The sequence below is a fragment of the Narcine bancroftii genome, chromosome 4 (genome assembly GCF_036971445.1).
Source record: "Narcine bancroftii isolate sNarBan1 chromosome 4, sNarBan1.hap1, whole genome shotgun sequence".
Lineage (NCBI taxonomy): Eukaryota > Metazoa > Chordata > Chondrichthyes > Torpediniformes > Narcinidae > Narcine > Narcine bancroftii.
This window is the reverse complement of record NC_091472.1, coordinates 238,372,479-238,396,344: the sequence shown is the minus strand read 5'-3', so window position 1 is coordinate 238,396,344 and position 23,866 is coordinate 238,372,479. Positions and strand designations below refer to the sequence as shown.

At 40.5% G+C, this 23,866-nt stretch overlaps 1 protein-coding gene across 4 annotated transcripts in view; it reads right to left on the bottom strand.

The window, feature by feature from the left end:
• Nucleotides 1–23,866, bottom strand: part of carf (calcium responsive transcription factor) — a 143,871-nt gene that overhangs the window by 63,170 nt on the left and 56,835 nt on the right. For all 4 annotated transcript variants that reach the window (XM_069934427.1, XM_069934428.1, XM_069934430.1 and 1 more), the window contains 4 exons: nucleotides 15,275–15,401; nucleotides 12,305–12,389; nucleotides 8,852–9,041; nucleotides 5,642–5,759 (listed from right to left, as the gene is read on the bottom strand). In XM_069934427.1, coding sequence (XP_069790528.1) covers nucleotides 5,642–5,759; nucleotides 8,852–9,041; nucleotides 12,305–12,389; nucleotides 15,275–15,401 — 520 coding nt within the window. The remainder of the gene's footprint in view (nucleotides 1–5,641; nucleotides 5,760–8,851; nucleotides 9,042–12,304; nucleotides 12,390–15,274; nucleotides 15,402–23,866) is intronic.

Genomic DNA, 23,866 nt, shown 5'->3' with positions numbered 1-23,866 from the left:
CCAGCAATGTGTTTTCACTTAAATCTGACACTGTAAGTTTATATGTTATACATTCACTCCATGACAGTGTGGGTTTCCTCTGGATGATCCAATTTCCTCCCACCCGGCTTTGATTTGATGGGCTTAATAGCCTATTGCTACTCCTATGTGTAATTGGGAGGCACATGTTTCATGGGCTGGAAGGGCCTTCTACCGTGCTGTATCGTTAAAAAAAATCTGAAGATGTTTTAACAGTGAGAATTCTCTTGAGTCTATGACATTCCCTTTTCATTCTAGCAATTACTTTGAATCCTTTATTTACCACTGTTCAGTAGAAGTCCAAGCCATGAGAACAAGACTGTAAATTTCTCTACTTCCCGCCAATATTAATCTAAGGAAACAGATGAAATGGTTCAGTCAAACCATTCTGACAAAAAAAAATCTTTTATTTTAACCATGAATTTAACCGAAGACAACTAACTAACTAAGCTAATCAGAAAGGCGGGGTCTCATCTTTGAATTGTTCAAAACTAATTCAGAATCTAAGTGTAACATCAGATGAAAAACTGGAATAGCTCAGAAAAGGGAATCTTTCAAAATTTCCTTAAGCCATTAAGCAGGAAGTGAAGTCCCACAAAACACAAGGACTTCATTTCCCATTACCTGACAGTACAGAGATTTATGTTTGGTAATCAGTTGTGGAAAATTGTAGAAGATATCAAATTGCAAGGGTTTGGTTGGGTGGGCCGGTGGGGTGTACCAAATGAAACATGAATTGCATCAAATTGGCATTTAACCGATAAATAAAATGGAAGATTAAAAATTGTGACTAAATACTGATAGGAAAGAGATCACATGTCTTGGTGCAAAAGGGATAGAATAATAAAAATCTAGGATCAGACATTTACAATTCTTTAAAAAGTAGCAATATGTCTGTAAAGACAAAGATGCTCATTTTCAAAGGATTACATGAAAGGGATATAATAAATAATCCAGAAACTTGGTTATGTCAAACAGAGTATTGTGTGTAGTGCGGCTGTCAACACGACAAGAGTATATCAATGATTATAACATTCAGGAAATAATCAGCAGGTTTAGATTCTCCTCTCTGTAAATGAGATGATTGAACACAGACAAGTTATAAATCTTCAAAATAATGAAGGGGTACAATAGGGTAATATGAAGAAAGAGTTCTACATAGATAAGTCCACTTCAAGGGCCATATATTCCAAACATTGCAGATTTACCACTTCATAGAATCACAGCAAGGTCCCTTTCAGCCTTCCACATTTATGCCAACCATGATGCCTATCTGTGCTAATCCCATTGCTTCTTGCATCCCTCTCTGTCCTTCCTATCAATTGCCCAAATGCCTTATAATTGTATATTCCTCCACAAATGACATCTCTTTCCAGATAACCACCATCCTACAGAAAATTTCATTTTAAACCTGTTCACACAAATTCTAGATTATCCTACAGTGGGAAGACTCTTGAGTTATATATTCTATCTTTGGGCTTCATGATTTTATAATCCTCTATCAGAAAATTCAGCCCTCTATCCCAAGGATTATCTTGGTGAATCTCTTCTGACCTCTGTTGCAGCCACATCCTTGTACTGCAGTCACCAGAATGCTACACAATACTCTCAGTGCAGTCTTCTAACCAATATTTTAACCAGTATTTTGTGCAGCTATGATAGGACATCCCGAAACCAACATTTCATGCCTCAGCATACTGAATCCCTTCTTCACTACCCAATTTGCTTAAGTTGTCAGTTTCAGGGATTTATGCACCCAAAGACTATAATCTCTCTAAAATCTCTACCATTCATTCTATGCTACCAGAATTTACCTTCCCAAAGTGCATTTCCACACTTCTCTGCATTGATTTCCATCTGCCACTGTGCCACCCAATTTTCCAACTGATCTACATCCTGCTGTATTTTACACAATCATCTTTGCTATCCAAGACTCCACCAGTTTTCATGTTATATACAAACGAACAATTAGGACCACCTACATTCTTACTGAAACCATTATATACATTAAAAAATCCTACTACCCCGCACACAGCATCCTCCAGCTATTCCCATCAGGAAACAGACACAGAAAGCATCAGGGCTAGAACCACCAGGCTGAGAAACGCCATCTTTCCACAGGCAGTGAGACTGCAGAATGACTGATGAACTGCTCATACAAACCCTCTGAGACTATGATTTATTTTAACAATATTTATTTATTTTCATATATGCAGAGCATATAAATTACTTGTAAATATGTGTGCTATGTCAATATACATATTTGCATGTTTTTACATGCAAGAAAACTGCTTCATCCACTTGTACTTATGCAATTGGATGATAATACTAAACTTGAACTATCACCAAGCCAATCTTGGATTCAGTTTCCCAACAAGCCTCAGATCCCTAGCGCCTTAACCTAGACTAGCCTTTCATTTAAGATCCTGACTAAAGGCTTTATGAAGTTCATACAGATCAATCTACTGTGTTGTCTTAATCAATTTTATTAATTTGAAGTATTTCCTTCAGCAGAAAATAGTGAACTTGCTGTTACAGCCAGAGATTGAGGCAAGGCATTTAGGAAAACTAATTAAAGCGAGAGGAAGCAGAGGCCTGCAACTGTTCACAAAGTACATGAACAATCTGGAAGTGAAGACAGAGTGTAGTGTATCTAAGTTTGCTGATGACACACACTAAATTGAGGGGAAAATCAAATTGTGCAGAGGTTACAGAGAGTCTGCAGAGAGATATCGATAGATTAAGTGAGCGGGCGAGGGTCTGGCAGATGGAGTACAACGTTGACAAATATGAAGTTAGCCACTTTGGAAGGAAAAATGGAAGATCAGAATATTATTTAAATGGCAAGCAATTGTAGCCTGCTGCCGTGCAGAAGGACTCGGGAATGCTTATAAGTGACTTGCAAAAGATTGGTTTGCAGGTGCAGCAGGCCATCAAGAAGACAAATGGAATGGTGGCCTTCATTGCTAGAGGGGTGGAATTTAAGTGCAGGGAGGTCATGGTACTGGTACTGGTGAGGCAGCATCTGTAGAACTGCGTGCAGTTCTAGTCTTCATACTTGAGGACAAATGTACTAGCTTTGGAGGCAGTGCATAGGAGGTTCACCAGGATGATTCCAGAGATGAAGGGATTAGCCTATGAGGAGAGATTGAATCATCTGGACTGTACTCGCTGGAATTTAGAAGAATGAGAGGGAAACTTGTAGAAACATATAAAATTAAGAAAGACATAGATAGGTAAAGAAGTTGTTTCCATTGGTAGGAGAGACCCATACTAGAGGACTTTGCGTCAAGATTCAGGGTAGTAGATTTAGGCCCAAGTGATGAGGAGGAACTGCTTTCCCCAGAGGGTGGTGAATCTGTGGAATTCGCTGCCCATTGAAGCAGTGGAGGCGACCTCAGTAAATATATTTAAGACAAGGTTGGATAGATTTTTACATAATAAGGGAATTAAGGGATATGGTGAAAAGGCAGGTAGGTAGAGATAAGTCTATCATCAGCCATGATCTCATTGAATGGCAGATGGCCTACTCTTGCTCCTATTTATGTTCTTATATAGACCTTAGCTACTGCAAGATATCTTTTGGGCCTTACATTACAGCTTCATAATATGTTGCAGTTCCACTTGAAGCATCACTTTGGCACAGCAAGCAGGGTTGATGCCTCACAGCTCCAGCACCCCACCAAGCCTTTCACAGCTGTCTGTGTTATGTTTGTATGTCCTCCTTGTGACCATGCAGGATTCTTCTGGGTACTTCAGTTTCCTTTCATTGTCAAAGAAGACAGCTCATTCATGTGCATCATCCCAAAGATATTCTGCCAATTGCCCCTAGTACGTAGATGAGTGGTATTACCTTGGGAGATTTGATGGACATATTGAGTGAATAGGATAGATTAGGGTAGAATTTGGATAAAGATGGGTGTCCAATGGCCAGTGTGAATTTGATGGGTTAAAGAGCTTACTTCCATGCTGTATTTACATATGGCCTTTTCTCAGCAGTTGAAAATAATACAGATTTTCTTAATGATATTTGACTGATTACTGATTTATTATCTGATAAACATTCTGAATCTGTTTATTTCAGGAATAGGGTCAACTTCCTGTGGGGCTGAAAGGACTGTTTTATGCTGTATATTTTGCATAATTTGAGGCAAAAGGAGTATCAAAAGTAAAAATGATTCCACAAAGTTTCATAACTCAACATTTAGGTTTTGAAATGATATTTATAGTTGAGCTATTTCCTGCATGAAAGAATCCACCCTCTGTCTTGGAAACCATTGACTTTAATTGTCCTCTCATGCAATATAATTTGGGCATTTTTGTGACAGGATCACTGTCAGTTAGCACTTGAAAATAATAGTTCTATTATCGATTTCAAAATCTAATAGCAATGTGAGAGCAAGGAAAGTAGCACTTCAGGCAGGTGGCTCACCATCACTTTCTTGTTAAGAATGTGCATTAAATCCTAATCTTATCAGTAATGCCCACATCCCCAATAATTATGTCTCCCATGAGACATAATTGGGACCTTTGAAAACAATTTAGACTAAAGAAACAGCAGTTTGAGTAACATTATTATATCCACATTTACAACTACAGTAGTTATTTCCATTATCTGGAAATTCAATCAACTTGAAACTCAAAAATCAAGGAAATAAGTAAACATATCACAATAAATAATATTGAGCAGATGGACCGCACATGAGTACGCTAAGACCTCATTGGACATACAAAGCTTTTCCCCCATTGAAATAACAATGCTCCTCAATGCACGGGTATTCCTTTTACTGTCGCTACTTGCGTGGAGATGAGTCAGGTTGTTAGTGCGAGGAAGATGCGCCGAGGGCCTGACCAGGACACTTGCATGGAAATGAGTTGGGTTGTCAGTGTGAGGAAAGCATTCCGAGGATCTGACGGGATACATGCAGAGAGGTGAGTTGGGTTGTCAGCATGAAGAAGGTGGTAGAGTGCACCTGGGGCCTGACTGGGACACCAATATAGAGAAGGCCATAAAGGTCACAGATCGGGAGATCGCTTCGCTCAGCACCTCTACTCCGTCCACCACAACAGAGACCTCCCAGTAGCCAGCCATTTCAATTCTGAGTCACGCTCCCATACTCACATGTCTGTCCAAGTCCTATGTACTATCTACCCTGACCATCTGCAGATTGGAGGAACAACACCTTATTTTCCTTCTGGGCACTCTCCAGCCAATTGGCCTTAACAGAGACTTCTCTGCTTTCTGCTAACTTGGTCACCTTTTTCCTTCCCCTCCCCCTTCCCACACCCAGCTATCCCTCTTCCTCTGATCGCTGCTGACCTCTCCATCCCTTCTCCAGCTATCACCTCCTGCCTTTACCACCCCCTATCTTTTTGTTCAGACACCTGCTGTCATTTTCTCATTCCTTGATGAAGGGCTCAAGTCTGAAACGTCGGTAATGTATTTTTACCTTTGTTACACAAAAGACACTGTTTGACCAGCTGAGTTTCTCCAGTATTTTGTGTTTTTACTCAACTAGGTGACTTTAGATTTTTGTGATTTACAAATGTCGCAATATCATCATGAATGGATTTGTTTCAGACAAGTTAAAAATTAGTGTCCATTTCTTCTCGGGATTCTTACCGTGCAGCACATGTTGCCTTGTAATGCTGATTTGTGATGTTCTCCTGTTCTGTTTTCTTAGGTTGAACTCCTTTTCGCCTTGGTCCAAATTGGCATTCCATGACAATGGCCCTACTTCCTTAAAGAGAGCAATACAAATGCTGGTCATGCTTTCAGTCAGTCAAATGACTTCAAACAAACTAAAATCATTCCTGACTGCTTATATAGGAGCTACCACCTCTCCTTCAGCTTCAATAAAGGTAGGTCCAAAGGCTGAAGAAACATGATGACGTAACTGAAATCATGGGCTGCATAGCAAGTTGACCACATGAAAAGGCCATTCAGCTTAACTAATGTATCTCCACGGTTTCTACCCTACTTGAGCTTTCTCTCATCCTCTCAGCATATTTATTGTCCTTGCTCTCTTGTCAACTTATTTGAATATGTTATATGAAGGGGATGAAGAGATATCTATCAGTACAAAGACGATATTTGCTTGATTTGGACATCATGCAGGTACAGACACGTGAGTTGAAAGGCCTGTTTCTGTGTTCTATTGTTCGATGTTCTAACTGATTTCCCATTAAAGTTGAACTGCTTAGTGCACTGTTTTAGTTTTGAACTACAATCCAGGAAATCACTTGTATTTTTACTCGGGAAATTTAATTTCACAACTTCCTTTGAATATAAATCTTTGGGTTACCAGCCTAGTGTCATAACCACTGTACAATTTAATCTAATTCTAGCAATCACTTTTTAAATATTATTATTCAATTTTACATATAAATCCTACATATATAGTCTCTAATAAAACAAATATCAGGTCATATAATTTACAAATGGATAGAAAATAAGTAAAACTACATTAGACAATCTCTTGATCTAAACAAAGGGTAAGTTCTGTCTAATTTATTGATCTATGGCAACCATATTAAAACCCATATTTAACAAGTTAATAAAAAAAATAAAAATAAAAAAGGAAAACAAAAAAAATTCCTAAAACTACATCTAATCATACCATCCCTCTAATCGAGGTAACCTTGTAGAAAAGGATGTAAAGATATGGATGAAATAACGACCTTCAGACACCAGACAAAACTTCTTAAATCTGCCGATCATGATTGTATCTATGAATGGACCCCACGCCTTTTCAAATTGAAAATTTCTATCTTTAATGTTGTATCTAATTTTCTCCAAGCTTAAATATGACATTGCAATATTATTGGGTGATTCATATATGTAATCTACTTTTATTATTACATTTTTATAAATTAGTGAATCAACCCACTTGGTTAGAAATGGAGCTGAAGTTTTCTAAAAAATCATCTATATTGGCAATTTTAGGTTCCTTTTTACCCTTTTCCTTTTCTAAATTGAAACATAATCCGATAAAAGGTTGAGAATATGGACTCCATTTAGAAAATTTGGTTATAATAGTTTTTCTCTTGCTAGTCCCATTATAGATAACCATCTTTTTCAGCCATCTTGTGTTTGTCACAGATTTTAAAAAATGGTATAGATTAGGTATCAAATGTTATAAAGATCTTTTTGTTTGAGATAACTTAGCCTCTTTTGAACAATTGTCAGTTAATTTTTTTTAGATGTTTACAAGTTATGCATTTTACAAGTTAGGTATTTTGTTCAGTCCAAGCTTTCTGATTTTTTTAAATCTCAAATTTTCTTTATTTATGGTGGATTAATATCATGTATTTATAACGACCTGCTGGATTTAAGATCAGCTTCAATGGCTGGGATTAAAAATGATTGGGAACATGATTTGAATATAATATTTTCAGATTGGTATTCCACTCTTAGCTTGATTAATGATTGCTCATTTTGTGCAAGGCATTTTTTTACTACAATTTAAGGCGATAACATAAAACACATATGTCCAAACTCAAATTATCTTATTTTTATGTAGATGTTGATCCATTATGTGAGATGCATTAAATTTTTGAAGCTTCACTGATTCAATTTTGGAAAAAAATTTCCATACTTTATTAATGATTTTTAAGATCAAAATAGAAGTATGCCCTTTAATTGCCTTGTTTGATTTTTCTCGTCAACCAGATATACCTGTCAGCAACCCAGGAGAAAACTTTAGCTTTTATCATGTTGATAGCCAGATGAGCAATTTTAATGAAATGGAAAGATGACTCTTCACCCCAATGAGAATGGTGTTTTAAATAGTAAAACATTAAAGTCCTTAGGGGTTCAAATAGACATTTTGGGAAAAAAAATGGAGGACAAGATTAAGCTGTAAAAATTACAAGTTTAAAGAGACAGGCATTCACATTCCAAAGAATTCCCAAAGCAATTCAATAGCCTGTTAAAATAATATCATTAAATTCCAGATACCCCTTTTTCTGAAAGTCAAAGCCACCAATAGGGAGATGAAGAAATGAATGAAAACAATCAATTGTGAAACTATAGAAACAGACCATCGAGGGAAAATTTGGGAAGATTCTTTGAACATGAATGAGTTTGATGAAGTTAAAAAGAACAAAAATCTACTGGCTGGCACTGTGGTTCTGGAAACATTAAATCAGAACTAAAGAATGAAGGGACAGATCAAGAAACTTCTTTCATGCGGCAGTTTGTTTTGATTGTATCAAAATCAGAATGCATACTTTTTAAAAAGAAAACTATACAAAACTGAAAACTTTTTAAAGGTATGGAATATCAAATAGACAGTTCTTATAAAAATCTGGTACAGAAGCACTGAACTGAATACCTTTCCTTGTATTACAAAATTCTTTTGTAACATAGGATGGAGAATAATCAACCTTCAGCATTCCTATCTTTCTTTTCTTTGGCTTGGCTTCGCGGACGAAGATTTATGGAGGGGGTAAATGTCCACGTCAGCTGCAGGCTCGTTTGTGGCTGACAAGTCCGATGCGGGACAGGCAGACACGGTTGCAGCGGTTGCAGGGGAAAATTGGTTGGTTGAGGTTGGGTGTTGGGTTTTTCCTCCTTTGCCTTTTGTCAGTGAGGTGGGCTCTGCGGTCTTCTTCAAAGGAGGTTGCTGCCCGCCAAACTGTGAGGCGCCAAGATGCACGGTTACTAGGAAAGGCTCATTACTTTAACATTTAGGAAATAGTATGTGAAGTGAGATTAGTCAGAACAATGAACAAGAATAAATAATATAAAAATGGAACATGGGAATCGAAAAAAATTTGAAATATCAAATTTAGTTATAAGTGTCAATGAAATTTTTCTCTAGTATCTGACCTGCATTAACAAATGGAATTCCATCATATGGGACATACTGGGATTTCCACATCAGCCTGGTGGCAGGCTTGGCTGGACTTGGAGACTGCCTTGTCCCCCAGACACTTTGTGTTTGCTGTTTGTGGACTGTTAGTACGTTTTCCAATTCAGTTTCACTCTCACAGTATCCACGGTAGGAGTCTCCAATTTTCTAGAATAACAAAATGAAACAGAACGATGAGAAGGTTTCTCTTCAGACATTTTATCTGTAGTCATGTTTTCTTCTTAGCATCCTCTGATTCTTTTTGCACAACTAACTATAATATTCCAATAAAATAGGCTAAGGTAACTACATAGGCTTTGATTAACTCACATTTTAGATATCACATTGAGTTCTGAACACTGACCAGAAAATGAAGCATCTAAGTACTGAGATAACAACAAAAAGTGTTGGAAATACTTTGTCAGACAGAGTCTTTGACCTGAAATCTTCATAGTTTCTTTTTCCACAGATGCAGTCGGATCTGCTGAGTGTTTTCAGTATTTTCTGGTTTTATTTCAGATTTACAGTGTCCGCATTTTTAAAAAAAATCTAATCTCTGAAGTGCGGTTAAGCAATGAACATTTAAAGATATTTCTGGATGGTAGGTTGCCTCCCATGTACCAGGGTCAGGGTCGTCTCTGATCGAGTTCATAGAATTGTAGAGGGGGAGGGCCAGCAGCCGGATGTTGTGGTCCACATGGGAACCAATGACATAGATAGGAGTAGGGACGAGTTCCTGAAGAGGGAATATAGAGCATTAGGAAAGGAGTTAAAAAGCAGGATCTCAAGGGTACTAATCTCAGGATTTCTTCCTGTACCATGCGCCAAAGAGGGTAGGAACAGGAAGTTGTGGCAGATGAAGCATGGCTGGTGCCAGGGGCAGGGGTTCAGATTTGTGGATCATTGGGATCTCTTCTGTGGAAGGTCTGACCTGTACAAAAAGGACGGGCTGCACCTGACCTGGAGGGGTCCAATATCCTGGTGGGCAGGTTTGCTAAAGCTGTTGAGGAGGCCACCGCACAGGTTGATAGGATAGATAAGAAGGCCTAAAGGATGCTGGGAATCATTAACAGAGAATTCAGGAGTAGAGAAATCATGTGGCAATTCTACAAATCTCTGGTAAGACCACACAGAGTATTGTGTTCAGTTCTGGTTATCTCAATAAAGGAAGGATGTGGAAGCCAAGGAGAGGGTGCAGAGGAGATTTACCAGGATGTCGGCAAACAAGTCTTATAAGGAAGGCAAAGTTGGCAGAGCTGGGACTTTTCTCTTTGGAACATAGAAGAATGAGAGGAGACTTGATAGAGATTTACAAGATTCTGAGAGGCATAGACAGGGTGGACAGCCAGCAACTGTTTCCCAGGGCAGAAGAATAATCAGAGAAAATATCTACAAAGTTAAGGGAGGGAAGTTTAGGGGAGACACTGGGGTATGTTTTTTTTTTATACAAAGTTCTGGGTGCCCAGACTGCCTTACCGGGGATGGTGGTGGAGGCTGAAATATTGGAGGCATTTAAGAGACTCTTAGACAGACACATGGATTAAAGTAAAATAAAGGGTTACAGGTCAGGATGGTTTAGTTCTTTTTTTTAGGAAGAAACATATGGGTCAGCACAACATTGAGGGCCAAAGGGCCTGTACTGTGCTGTATTGTTCAATGCTCAATAAAAGGGACTCTGCAGCATTGTATAATGAAACATTTTGGTTAATAATAGCTATATTTTTTTCATCAGATCATGCCCATGGGAGAGAATCTAGTAAAATACAAGGATGGATAACAACTGGGAGCAAACAAAAGATACATCAATGGCTGCTTTCATAAATACAATGGTGGAAATAACAAGTCTAAAACTTCAATGAAATGGTTAGATGCCATCACAAATTTTGATGAATAAGATAGACAAAATTGCTAACTTCATTGTAACTGAACAATTATCAAAAAACCACTGGGCCTACTTAAACTAATTTAACCTGAGTTGCCAAGATGAGGCCAATTGTAAAGTTGAAGAAGAATACATCATATTCCTCTTGTACAGCCTTCAACATAACAGCATGAAATTTTAGGAAACTTTCATCTCTAATTGGGTCCATTGCTTCCATCTCTTCTTTATCTACCACTTTCCTCCGTTTGCCCCCTCCCAATGGTCTCTTCCACCTTTTGTCCAATACCCTATTACCCTCTCCAGCAACTTTTCCCCTTTATATACATAACCTTCTTCTTACTTACACCCCTTCTTTCTTCAGTCTTGATAGTGTACCAACCCAAAATGTAACCAATCATTTCTGACCATGATCCATTCTCATCTGCTGAGTTCCTCCCCAACATGTCAATGCTTCCTCAAGATTGAAGATTTGATATTTTTTTTGTGCATCCCTAGCTTGAGTAATAATTTCACCCCTTATTCAGGCTCTTGCAAGAAATATTAGGAAGAAATATGCCAAAAAAAAGCAATATCAAAATACTATCAATAGCCTCAAGGATCCCACCACCAAGATTTCACAATGCACAAATATTTTTGCAATTTACAGTGGAGCCAACATAGCTCAAATCCATGTGTGAGATGGTGGAGCATCCTAACTGCATAAGGTCATGTGTGAGATGGTGGAGCATCCAAACTGCAAAAGGTCATGTGAGAGATAGTGGAGCATCCTAACTGCATAAGGTCATGTGAGAGATGGTGGAGCATCCTAACTTCATAAGGTCATGTGTGAGTAGGTGGAGCATCCTAACTGCATAAAGTCATGTGTGAGATGGTGGAGCATCCTAACTGCATAAGGTCATGTGAGAGATGGTGGAGCATCCTAACTGCATAAGGTCATGTGAGAGATGGTGGAGCATCCTAACTGCATATGTCGTCAGAATATGAAAGTAAACTTTGCTGTTCCTTCTACATACCGACTTGGAGGAATTTCAACAATGGAACAGTCTCTTTTCCCATCAATATAGGCACAATATCTTCCTATACTTAGGACAGCAGGAGCAGCAAAAACCTTCCTCCACTGTATAAACTGACTGCAGGTTTTTAAGAAATGAATTCTAGAAGTATGAAATAAAAACAGGGACTGGTGGAAAAGCAGGACCAGAAAGAGAAAAATACCGAATCATTCAATTCTGTCAGAAATCTTGGATGTTCCTCATTTCTCTGATCTTTCATTATTTTTAATGAATAAACCAAACCTATACATTGTCTATAAAAAAGATTATTGAATTTGTTTGCTTTCTGTTCATTACTTCTGATGAAAATTTATACTCTTTTGAAACGTTAAGAATAATTTTTTTTAAATATCTGATCTCAGACTGTAACCCTGATCATTTTCCACAAGAGTGCGCACTGTACCTACAGACTAAAAAAAATTTCAAGATCATATTGCTGAATTAGAAATCAACAAGGCAAACATCCAATAAAGATGATATATAATTAGCTTATCAACCTCACAGCTCCGAAGTCTTCGTGCCCAGGCAGGAGTGTTGTGTGGCAATGGCTGAAGTGGGACAGAAAAATTATCTTCAACCATTCTGAAATACAAAAAAAGTTGAACTTATTATTGCAATTTTCCATTCCATATAACCATTTACGGAGCGGAAACAGGCCATGTTGGCCTTTCGAGTCCGCACCGGTTCACTGATTTTGTGCGCCCTCTTCAGGCATGGATCCCGGTAGATCTTCATTCAATAACGATGGGCGAATTCAATGCAGGTGGAATCAGTCATAGAAATGTTTGTGAAATGTGCAGTTCAATACTTCTGGGCACATTCAATACAGGGTCAATCTGTTTCATTATATTACATTCAGCAATAACAAAACTGATAGGCAGAGGCAAGAAAGAGAAAATTGCTACACCAAAAGAAACTCCATTCATTACTGCTAACATCACGAACTTCAAGCCCCATCAATTTCACCAAAATTAATTGTACCTTCTCCAAATGAAACTCCATGTTAATATTTAACTCCAATTTCTTGCATGGTAATTTTTTTTCAGATCCAGCCATTGCAAATCCATTGCTTTAATGATCTGTTACTTCCTTAATCCCACCAGAATGACATCAACAGCAACTCAAGTTAAGGGTGTATCCAATTATGCAAAGTCTCAATGTTCCATGCAAGTCAGAGCCTCAAGATCAAATGATACAACAGAAGTCATGAGTAAGATTTTCTATACTGGAATTTCTCACTTTGTTTAGAGGATCCTGCAGTTTCATTCGTAGATCATCTGATTTGGCCAGGTAGACCAACTGACCAAACATGGAGTGGTTTTTTTTCCAAAAAGTGGGAAGAAGTCTGGAATTCACTCCCCAAAAGAGCACTGGAGGTAGAAAACCTCAACACATCTTTTTTAAATGCCTGGATGAGTACTTGAAGAACCATGAAATGTATGGTTGCAATCAAGTACTAAAAAATTAGATTACATTTGGTACATTTAAAATCAGAATGAACACTATAAGCTGACTTTTCCCATGTTATAAATTGTCTCCGATTCCATGATTTCAAAAGGATAAAGGTTTGTCTAGATTCCATTGAAAGGACAGTGTACAATTCTACTCATTAATCAATTAAGATATTTGTCAAGGTGGTTCAGGGTAATAGAAATTTAATGGGAGATTAACAATTAATGTAGCTTTGATAGATTTCAGGCTCTTGCAAATTACAGGTTAAAAATTGCCCAGATATTTGACTTGCCAAAATTGGCTCCATGGCAAAAGGTTTCAGATCTCAGAGAATGTATGTTAAAATTAAGATGGAGACATAGCAATTGTAGATGCTGGAACTGGTGCCTAAAAGAACTGCTAGAGGAACTCTGTGGGTCGGGCACATCTGTGAAGGCGGATGGTCAACAATTCATGAATGAGAATGGACAGAGGATACAGCCAGTAGAAAGAAGAGAGGGAGAGGAGTGGCACAGGAGCTGGCAGGTAATAGGTGAAACCACATTAGAAGAGGGTAAATAGGCAGATGGAGCCAGGTTGTGGGGGAGGAAAAGGTGGAGATTGAGACAGTGGCTGAAAAATAATGCGGAGGCACAAATGGTACAGATTTAGGAATACGACAGAGGAAAGGTGAAACAAGGAGAAAGTCAGTGGATAAAATAGGGATAGGAGGTGGAGTTGGAAATATGAGGTGAGAGAGGGAATCTGGGTGGATCAGGAGAGAAAAGAAAAAAACTGAATGGTGCAAGTTGTCTGAAATTCAAACAATTCGAATTGTTTTCCCACTGATGCTGCCCGATCTGCTGAGCTCCTCTAACAGATTGGGGTTTTTTTTCTGGTCAACTTTAATGCTTTACACATATACTTGAGGAACATAAATCTTCAAGAAAGGCCCTCTGATATCAACAATATAAATTTATTTAAAAGACAATTCTATATTTTATATTTTATGGGAAGACTGAAATTAGGCTCGTGATGAAGAGGTTACTATAATAAAGGGTGAAAGCCAAATTATGCCATCAATTTTTCCATATACTAAAAGGTTTGCAATTGCATCATTTATCACTAATTCATGTTATTCCAACCTACAAACTAAGGTAAAAGAATAACGAATAAAAGAATAAAACTTAGCTGAGTCATTCAGCAAAATAAAATGAAACTCATCATAAACAACCTACACCTGAACGCCAAGACAAAGGAGATGCCAGAAGAGCACAGTGGGACCACTCTCCGCTGACCATCGATGGGTCCACCGTCAAGGTAGTCAAGAGCACCAAATTCCCTGGTGTATACCTGGCGGAGGATATTTCCTGGTTCCCCAACACCAGGTCCATTGTCAAGAAGGCCCAACAATACCTTTACTTCCTGTGGAGGATGAGGAAAGTTCAGCTTCCACCCTCCACCCTCACTACATTCTACATGGGATATATTGAGAGCATCCTATGTAACTGGTTCGGGAACTGTACCATCTCAGAATGCAAGTCCCTGCAGCGGATAGTAAGGACTGCTGAGGGGATGATTGGGGTCTCTCTCCCTGACAATGATGGACATTTATAATGGCCACTGTTTGCGGAAAGCCATAAACATTGTGAAGGACTCCACACACCCCTCCCACAATCTGTTCTCCCTCCTGCCATCCAAGAAGAGGTACTGAAGCGTTTTGGCCCTCACTACCAGATTACAAGACAGCTTTCTCCCCCCACCCCCCCAAGCTGTGAGGCTTCTGAACTCCAGGGACACAGGGCTAGCATTTGTAACATGAGATTTAATGAGAAATATGTTATTTATAAAATTTGTTCATAAGGTAACTTAACCATTTAAATAACCAGCTCCATGGTCTAGAGAAATGCTATCTCGTTTTTCACTGTTCACTGCAAGGTTTATAGTATGATTAACAAAAAAAGCGACGACTTGACTTGGAATATGCAATTGTAACATTCATTTATACCTAATGTAAGCATATATCCTGTACGTACCTGATTGCTGTCTTTTTGGGCAATGTTATTGAAGACTGTGGGTGCAAAACATAGCCAGTGTTATCTGCTATTGCAGCTACTGTCACCGTCTGAAGTTCATCATTTATCTGTTTGTCATCTGCTACATCTGTCAATAAATAGGTTAAGATTAGAAATTAAACCTTCAGTCCGTGCCCTCTGTGTTACAGACGGACATGAAAGAGCAAAAATTTTTTTTTAAAGTGGGATAGGTGAACACATACACCAACACACAGCTCATCGTTGCTGCAGAATAACACAGCAATGCTCATCTCCAGCAGTCTGATTACAGCCCTAACCTACTGTGCTGTCCACAAGGAGTTTAGATGTTCTCTCTGCAATTACATGGATTTCCCCTGGTGTTCTCAATTCCCCCCACCACATACCAAAAACATCCCTGCAGGTTTAATGGACCAGAGTCATAGGGCTGGGAGTGGGGGGGGAAGAGAGTGGATGGAAATAAGAAGTTGATACTACGAAAATAGGTTATTTTTGGATGTGTGTGACATCATGACCTACTACCTAGGTAGAAAAAAAGTCTAACCTATTCAATAATAATGCGGTTTGATGCTGCTGCAAAACACCAAATTTCATGACTTGTTCATAACAATAAATCCTGATTCTGAATAGATTTAATATATTGGATTAGATGGTGTTAATGTTTTTCATCCTGAGCAAGGAAACGGTCCAGAATTCAAGTGAAATAAAGACTGCACTCAAGAGAAATTAATGAAAAAGTACAATAAAGATGGTGATTACTGCACTTGCATTTATTGGACAGGCACTGAGTATGAGAGTTGAGATGTTGTGTTACATCAGTAATGTACAATACATATTGTGACTGCACCTGGAATATTGTTTGCAGTTCTGTTCACCATATTAGAGGAAGATATAATTAAACTAAAGAGGATGCAGAAAAGATTCACAAGAATGTTGGCACAACTAGATGACTAGATAGGTTGGGAGTGTAATCAAAGGAGAAAAGGGGGGTGAGGAGTGGCCTGAGAGAAGTTTATGAAATTATGTAGGGCATAGACAATGAAACATATCTCCAATATCCTAACCTGGAACAAGCATGTTGAGGCGACAGTCAAGTAAGCATACTGAAGCTTCTACTTTCTCAGAAGACTAAGGAAGTTCAGCATTTTTCCCATCCTTCAACAACTTCTACAGGAGTGTGGTTGCCGTCAAGGGACAAGGGTCAATCCAAGGAGGGGGGGGTTCATTTGGGGTTAAAGGGTTATTGCTTGTGGGGATTGTTGAGGTATTTCATCTCTTAAGTGTGTTGTCATATATTGAGATTGAAAAGGAAAACTTAAAAGAACAGTAATGGGAAAAAAGGGGATGGAGGTGGTGAAGAGGCGAAAAGAAGTGAAAATAAAGATATAAGATGGCCACGTTGGACTATATGATTATAAACATTGATGGAATATATAACCAAGTTTAAGTGTATCCCATTGGGAAAAAAAAAATCACATATAATTTAAAAGACAAAGTTACAACGTTTGAAAAAACCTGGGAACCATATATGGAACATAACAGAAAGAACAGGCCTCGGACCACCATAACCTAAAATGATAAGAAGATAAACATGATCAGATTTAATGTGTATAAGTAGATGATACGTCTTTTTTATTTGTATTCCTTTTGTATAAAGATATTGTTTTATTGTATTTTATATGTTCAATATTTACTGTTTTTGGAGGGGGGTGGGAAGGGGGAAGGGAGGGATGGGGGAAAAAAGAGAAAATGTCACTGTGAATATTTAAAGAGATGCATCTGTAAATATATTGGTTGATATGGTTCAAAGTGCAATAAATAAAGTATTACAAAAAAAACCCAACTTCTGCAGGTGCACCATTGAAAGTATACTGGTTGAAAACATCACAGCATGGTAGGGGAGCTGCTCTGTTCAAGACCAAAAGCTGCATATGGTAATAAATGGAGCTCAGATTAATACAAAAACTTGCCTCCCCTAACAGACTCCATCTACATGTCCCACTGCTGAGGAAAGGCAGCCAACTTACAAAGGTCCCAGCCTATCCCAAACAAACTCTCTTGTTCCCCACCAAAGAGAATGCTTTAAAGTGTTTATGCGTGTACCAACAGGTTTTAAGAGAGTTTCTTTCACCCAGCCATCAGGTCCTGAAAAAAATCCCACGAAAAATTTAGCAGTTGAATGGGCAATGGAGTTCATTCAAAACAAAAGGTTTGAAAAAGGAGTGACTCAGCAGTTGTTTGGGCAATCAGGTTCAACAGATGAAGGGAATCAAGGTTATGTGACTGAAACATCACTATAAAAGTGAGGGACTATGTAGTGGAGTAGTGGAGGGAGGGACAATGGAGTAGTGGAGGGAGGGACAATGGAGTAGTGGAGGGAGGGACTATGGAGTAGTGGAGAGAGGGACTATGGAGTAGTGGAGGGAGGGACTATGGAGTAGTGGAGGGAGGGACTATGGAGTAGTGGAGGGAGGGACTATGGAGTAGTGGAGGGAGGGACTATGTAGTGGAGGGAGGGACTATGGAGTAGTGGAGGGAGGGACTATGGAGTGGTGGAGGGAGGGACTATGGAGTAGTGGAGGGATGGACTATGGAGTAGTGGAGGGATGGACTATGGAGTAGTGGAGGGAGGGACTATGGAGTAGTGGAGAGGGACTATGGAGAAGTGGAGGGAGGTACTATGGAGAAGTGGAGGGAGGGACTATGTAGTGGAGGGAGGGACTATGGAGCGGTGGAGGGAGGGACTATGGAGCAGTGGAGGGAGGGACAATGGAGTAGTGGAGGGAGGGACTATGGAGTAGTGGAGGGAGGGACTATGGAGTAGTGGAGGGAGGGACTATGGAGTAGTGGAGGGAGGGACTATGGAGTAGTGGAGGGAGGGACTATGGAGTAGTGGAGGGAGGGACTATGGAGTGGTGGTGGGAGGGCCTATGTAGTGGAGCGGTGGAGGGAGGGACTATGTAGTGGAGCGGTGGAGGGATGGACTATGTAGTGGAGCGGTGAAGGGAGGGACTATGTAGTGGAGCGGTGGAGGGAGGGACTATGTAGTGGAGCGGTGGAGGGAGGGACTATGTAGTGGAGTAGTGGAGGGAGGGACTATGGAGTAGTGGAGGGAGGGACTATGGAGTAGTGGAGGGAGGGACTATGGAGTAGTGGAGGGAGGGACTATGTAGTGGAGGGAGGGACTATGGAGTAGTGGAGGGAGGGACTATGGAGTGGTGGAGGGAGGGACTATGGAGTAGTGGAGGGATGGACTATGGAGTAGTGGAGGGATGGACTATGGAGTAGTGGAGGGAGGGACTATGGAGTAGTGGAGAGGGACTATGGAGAAGTGGAGGGAGGTACTATGGAGAAGTGGAGGGAGGGACTATGTAGTGGAGGGAGGGACTATGGAGCGGTGGAGGGAGGGACTATGGAGCGGTGGAGGGAGGGACTATGGAGCAGTGGAGGGAGGGACAATGGAGTAGTGGAGGGAGGGACTATGGAGTAGTGGAGGGAGGGACTATGGAGTGGTGGTGGGAGGGCCTATGTAGTGGAGCGGTGGAGGGAGGGCCTATGTAGTGGAGCGGTGGAGGGAGGGACTATGTAGTGGAGCGGTGGAGGGAGGGACTATGTAGTGGAGCGGTGGAGAGAGGGACTATGTAGTGGAGCGGTGGAGGGAGGGACTATGTAGTGGAGCGGTGGAAGGATGGACTATGTAGTGGAGCGGTGGAGGGAGGGACTATGTAGTGGAGCGGTGGAGGGAGGGACTATGTAGTGGAGCGGTGGAGGGAGGGACTATGTAGTGGAGCGGTGGAGGGAGGGACTATGTAGTGGAGCGGTGGAGGGATGGACTATGTAGTGGAGCGGTGAAGGGAGGGACTATGTAGTGGAGCGGTGGAGGGAGGGACTATGTAGTGGAGCGGTGGAGGGAGGGACTATGTAGTGGAGTAGTGGAGGGAGGGACTATGTAGTGGATTAGTGGAGGGAGGGACTATGTAGTGGAGTAGTGGAGGGAGGGACTATGTAGTGGAGTAGTGGAGGGAGGGACTATGTAGTGGAGTGGTCATCATCAGAGTAGAAAAGCTTTGTCTCAAGGGGCTTTGGTAAATAGGGGCTGAGGTGGTGGTGCTGGAGTTGAAGTAAGAAAGGGCCACCCTATTCGAGGAAAAAAAAGGATTCATTAGGTAGGCACAGGTAAGGGCAGGTTTAAGATATCATTTCTTTTCCTCGTCATAAACAGTGGGAATGGCAGCCAAGGTAGGGAATGCTCCTCTTGCAGAATGTGCGTCATCAGGGAAGCAAGCAGTATCCCTGACAACTTCATGTGTGAGAAATGCATCCAGCTGCAGCCCCTGACAAGCCAAGTTACGGAATTGGAGCTGGAGTTGGATGAACTCCAGATCATTTGGGAGGCAGAGAGGGTAATGCATAGGAGTTACAGGGACACTATCACACCAAGGAGGCAAGAGGAGGGTAGGTGGGTTACAGTCAGGAGAGCTAAGGGAACAGGCAGGCAGTGCAGGGCCTCCATGGTGCCAGGGTCTGAGATATCTCAGATCAAGTCAAGGTATTTTCAGGAGGGAGGGTAAGTAGCCAGATGTGGTGGACAATATAAGGACTAATGGCGTGGGTAGGAAAGGTGAGGAGGTTCTGGAAAGAGAGTTCAGGAAGTTAGGTGCTAGGTTGAAGGACAAGACCTCGAGGGTAGTGACCTCAGGATTGCTACTTGTGCCATGTGCTAGTGAGGTAAGAAATAGGAGCCTAACATGTGTCGCAGGAGGGAGGGCTTCAGGTTTCTTGATCATTGGGCTCCCTTCCAGGAAAGGTTGGACCTGTTCTGATGGGACAGTTTGCAGCTGAATTGGAGGGAGACTAACATCTTTGTGGGAAGGTTTGCAAGTGCTGCTCCAGCAGGTTTCAACTATATTAGGAAGGGGATGGAAACCAGAGTGCCAGAATAGATAGAGGAGTGGAGGGAAAAGATTATGTGAAAAGTGCATGCACTGAACGGGTTGTACATGGTGGAAATGTTCTCAGGTGCATCTATTTCAATGCAAGGAATACTGTAGGAAAGGCAGGCGAGCTTAGAGCATGGACTGACACGAAGAATTAGGATATTGTGGCCATTAGTGAAACTTGACTGCAGGAGCGGCAGGACTGGCAGCTCAATGTTCTGGGCTTCCATTGTTTTAGATGTGACAGAAGGGGGAATGAAAGGGCGAGGAGTGGCTTTGCTCATCAGGAAAAATATCACAGTGGTACTCAGGCAGAACAGACCAGAGGGCTTTGTCTACTGAGGCTATATGGGTGGAGCTGAGGAACGGCAAATGTATGACCACATTGTTGGGGTTGTATTAGAAACCACCCAATAGTCAATGAGAATTGGAGGAGCAAATCTGTAGAGAGATAGCAGACAGGTGCAGGAAACATAAGGTTTTGATAGTAGGAGATTTTAATTTTCCACATATTGACTGGGACTCCCATACTGTAAAAGGGCTGGAAGGCTTGGAGTTTAAGGAATGTGATCAGGAAAGTTTTCTAAATCATCATGTAGAGGTACAAACTAGAGAGAATGCAATACTGGATCTCCTTTTATGGAAGGAAACAGGACAGGTGACAGAAGTATGTGCAGGGGGACTCTTTGGGTCCATTGATCATAATGCTATTAGTTTCAAGTTAATTATGGAGAAGGATAGGTCTGAGCCTCGGGTTAAGATTCTAAATTGGAGAAAGGCCAATTTTGAGGAAATGAAAAAGGATCTAGAATGCATGGATTGGGATAAGTTGTTTCAGACAAGGATGTGCGAGGTAAGTGGAGGACCTTCAAAGGTGAAATTCTGAGAGTACAGTTTGTATGTTATTAAAGGCAAGGTTAGCAGGCATATGATTTTCGAAGGATATTGGGGATCTAGTTCAGAAGAAGAGGTGTACAGCAGGTATAGGCCACATGGAGCAAATGAGGTACTTGAGGAGTATAAATATCCAAGAAAAACTTCAAGAAAGAAACCAGGAAAGCTAAAAGTCATGAGGTTGATTTGCAGTCAATGTGAAGAAAAATTCTAAAGGTTTCTACTGGTATATTAAGAGCAAAAGGATAGTAAGGGATTTGATCAGAGTGTTTGGCTTTTAAAGAGATGAGACAGGTCTTGAATATTTTTTTTAAAAATCAGTATTCACTCAGGGAACAGGCACAGAGTCATGGGAAGTAAGGAAAACAAAAATTGAGGTAATGGAACCTCTACGGATGAAAGAGAAGGGAGGTGCTTGCTGTCTTAAAGCAAATATGGGTGGATAAATCCTCAAGGCCTGACAAGGTATTCCCTCATACATTGAGGGAGGCTACTGTAGAAATTGCAGGGGCTCTGGCAGAAATATTTAAAATGTCCTTAGCCATGAGTGAAGTGCTGGAGGACTGGAGGGTAGCTCAAGTTGTTCAAAAAAGGCTCCATAAGTAACCCAAGAAATTATAGGCCAGCGAGCCTAACATCAGTAGTAAGTAAATTATTGTAAGATTTTCTAAGACATCAGATATACAATTATTTCGACAGCCAGAAACTGATTAGGGATAGTCAACATGGCTTTGTGCGTGGTAGGTTGTGTTTAACCAATTTGATAGTTTTTCGAGGAAGTTACCAGGAAAGTTGACAAAGGAAAGGCTGTGGACATAGTCTACACAGACTTTAGTAAGATCTTTTACAAGGTCCTACATGGGAGGTTAGCCAGGAAGATTCAGACACTAGATATTCATGGTGAAGTAGTGAATTGGATTTGACAATGGCTGGATGGGAGAAGGCAGAGGGTAGTGGTGAATGATTGCCTCTCAGACTGAAAGCCTGTGACTAGTGGTGTTCCTCAGGTTGGTGCTGGGACCATTGTTGTTTGTCATCTATATCAATGATCTGGATGATAATGTAAATGTGATAAGTTTGCAGATGACAGTAAGAATCTTTTCAAAGCTTGCAGAGGGATCTGAACCAGCTGGAAAAATGGGCTGAGAAATGGCAGATGGAATTTAATGCAGACAAGTGTGAGGGGCTGCATTTTGGAAAGACAAACCAAGAAAGGACATACATGGTAAATAGTAGGGCACAGAGGAGTGAGGTAGAACAGAAGGATCTTGGAATACAAATATATAATTCCCTGCAAATGGTGTCATAGATAGATAGGGTTGTAAAGAGAGTTTTTGGCATACTGACCTTCATAAATCAAAGTATTGAGTATACGAGTTGGGATGTTATGGTAAAATTTGGAGTATTCACAAGATCACAAATTTGGAATATTCACGAGATCACAAGATAAAGAAACAGAAGTAGGCCATTTTGCCCATCGAATCTTCTCCGCAACTCCACCCTGAGCTAAACCATTCTCATATCTGGTTCCAAATTCTGGCCTTTTCCTCATATCCCTTGATACCCTGACTAATTAGATACCTATCGATCTCCTCCTTAAATTCACCCAATAATTGGGCATCTGCAGCTGAATGTGGCAATGAATTCCACAAATTCATGACCTTTTGGCTAAAGAAATTTCTCTTCATCTCTGTTTAAATGGGTACCTACTAATTCTAAGACTATGCCTTCTTGCCCTGGATTCACCCACCAAGGGAAACATCTTATTCATGTCTACTCTGACCAATCCTTTCAGCATTCAAAATGTTTCCATGAGATCCCCTATTGTGTGCAGTTTTGGTCACCTAATTACAAAAAGGAAATCAATAAAATAGAAAGAGTGCAGAAAAGATTTATAGATGTTGCCAGGACTTCAGGAACTGAGTTACAGGGAAAGGTTAAACAGGTTAGGACTATATTCCCTGGAGCATAGAAGTATAAGGGGAGATTTGATAGAGGTATTTAAAATTATGAGGGGGATATGTAGATAGGCTTTTTCCACTGAGGGTAGATGAGATACAAACCAGAGGACATGGGTTAAGAGTGAGAGTGGGAAAGTTGAGGGTAAACATGAGAGGAAACTTCTTCACACAGAGAGTGGTGGGAGTGTGGAACAAGCTGCTAGCTGAAGTAGTGAATGCAGGATCAATTTTAACATTTTAGAAGAATTTGAACAAGTACATGGATGGGAGAGATATGGAGGATTATGGACTGGGTCCAGGTCACTGGGGCTGTGCAACAAAAAAAAATGGTTTGGAATATATTAGAAGAGCCATTGAGGCCTGTTTCTACGCTGTAATGTTCTATGGTTCTAATGTGGGAAAGAAATGCGTAGTGATTAATGCAACATTATTACAGTGCCAGTAACCTGGGTTCTTATCCAGCACTGTCTGTTAGGAGTTTGTCTGCTCTCCCCGTGTCTACGAGGATTTCCTTTGAGTGCTCCAGTTTCCTCACACTCTTCAAATCATACAAGGGTTGTCAGTCAATTGAGTGTAATTGGGCAGCACGGGCTTGTGGGCCCAGTTACCGTCCAGTATTTCTAAATTTAAAAAGTATAATTTAAAATTTAAACTAGTCCATCGGGCCCACATGGCCAAAGTCAAACTATCTCACTTTTATGTGGATGTATCTCCTTGTTGTGACAGATGCAACAATGGAGACGCTTCACTAATTCATATGTTTCCAAAATGTCCAAGGCTTT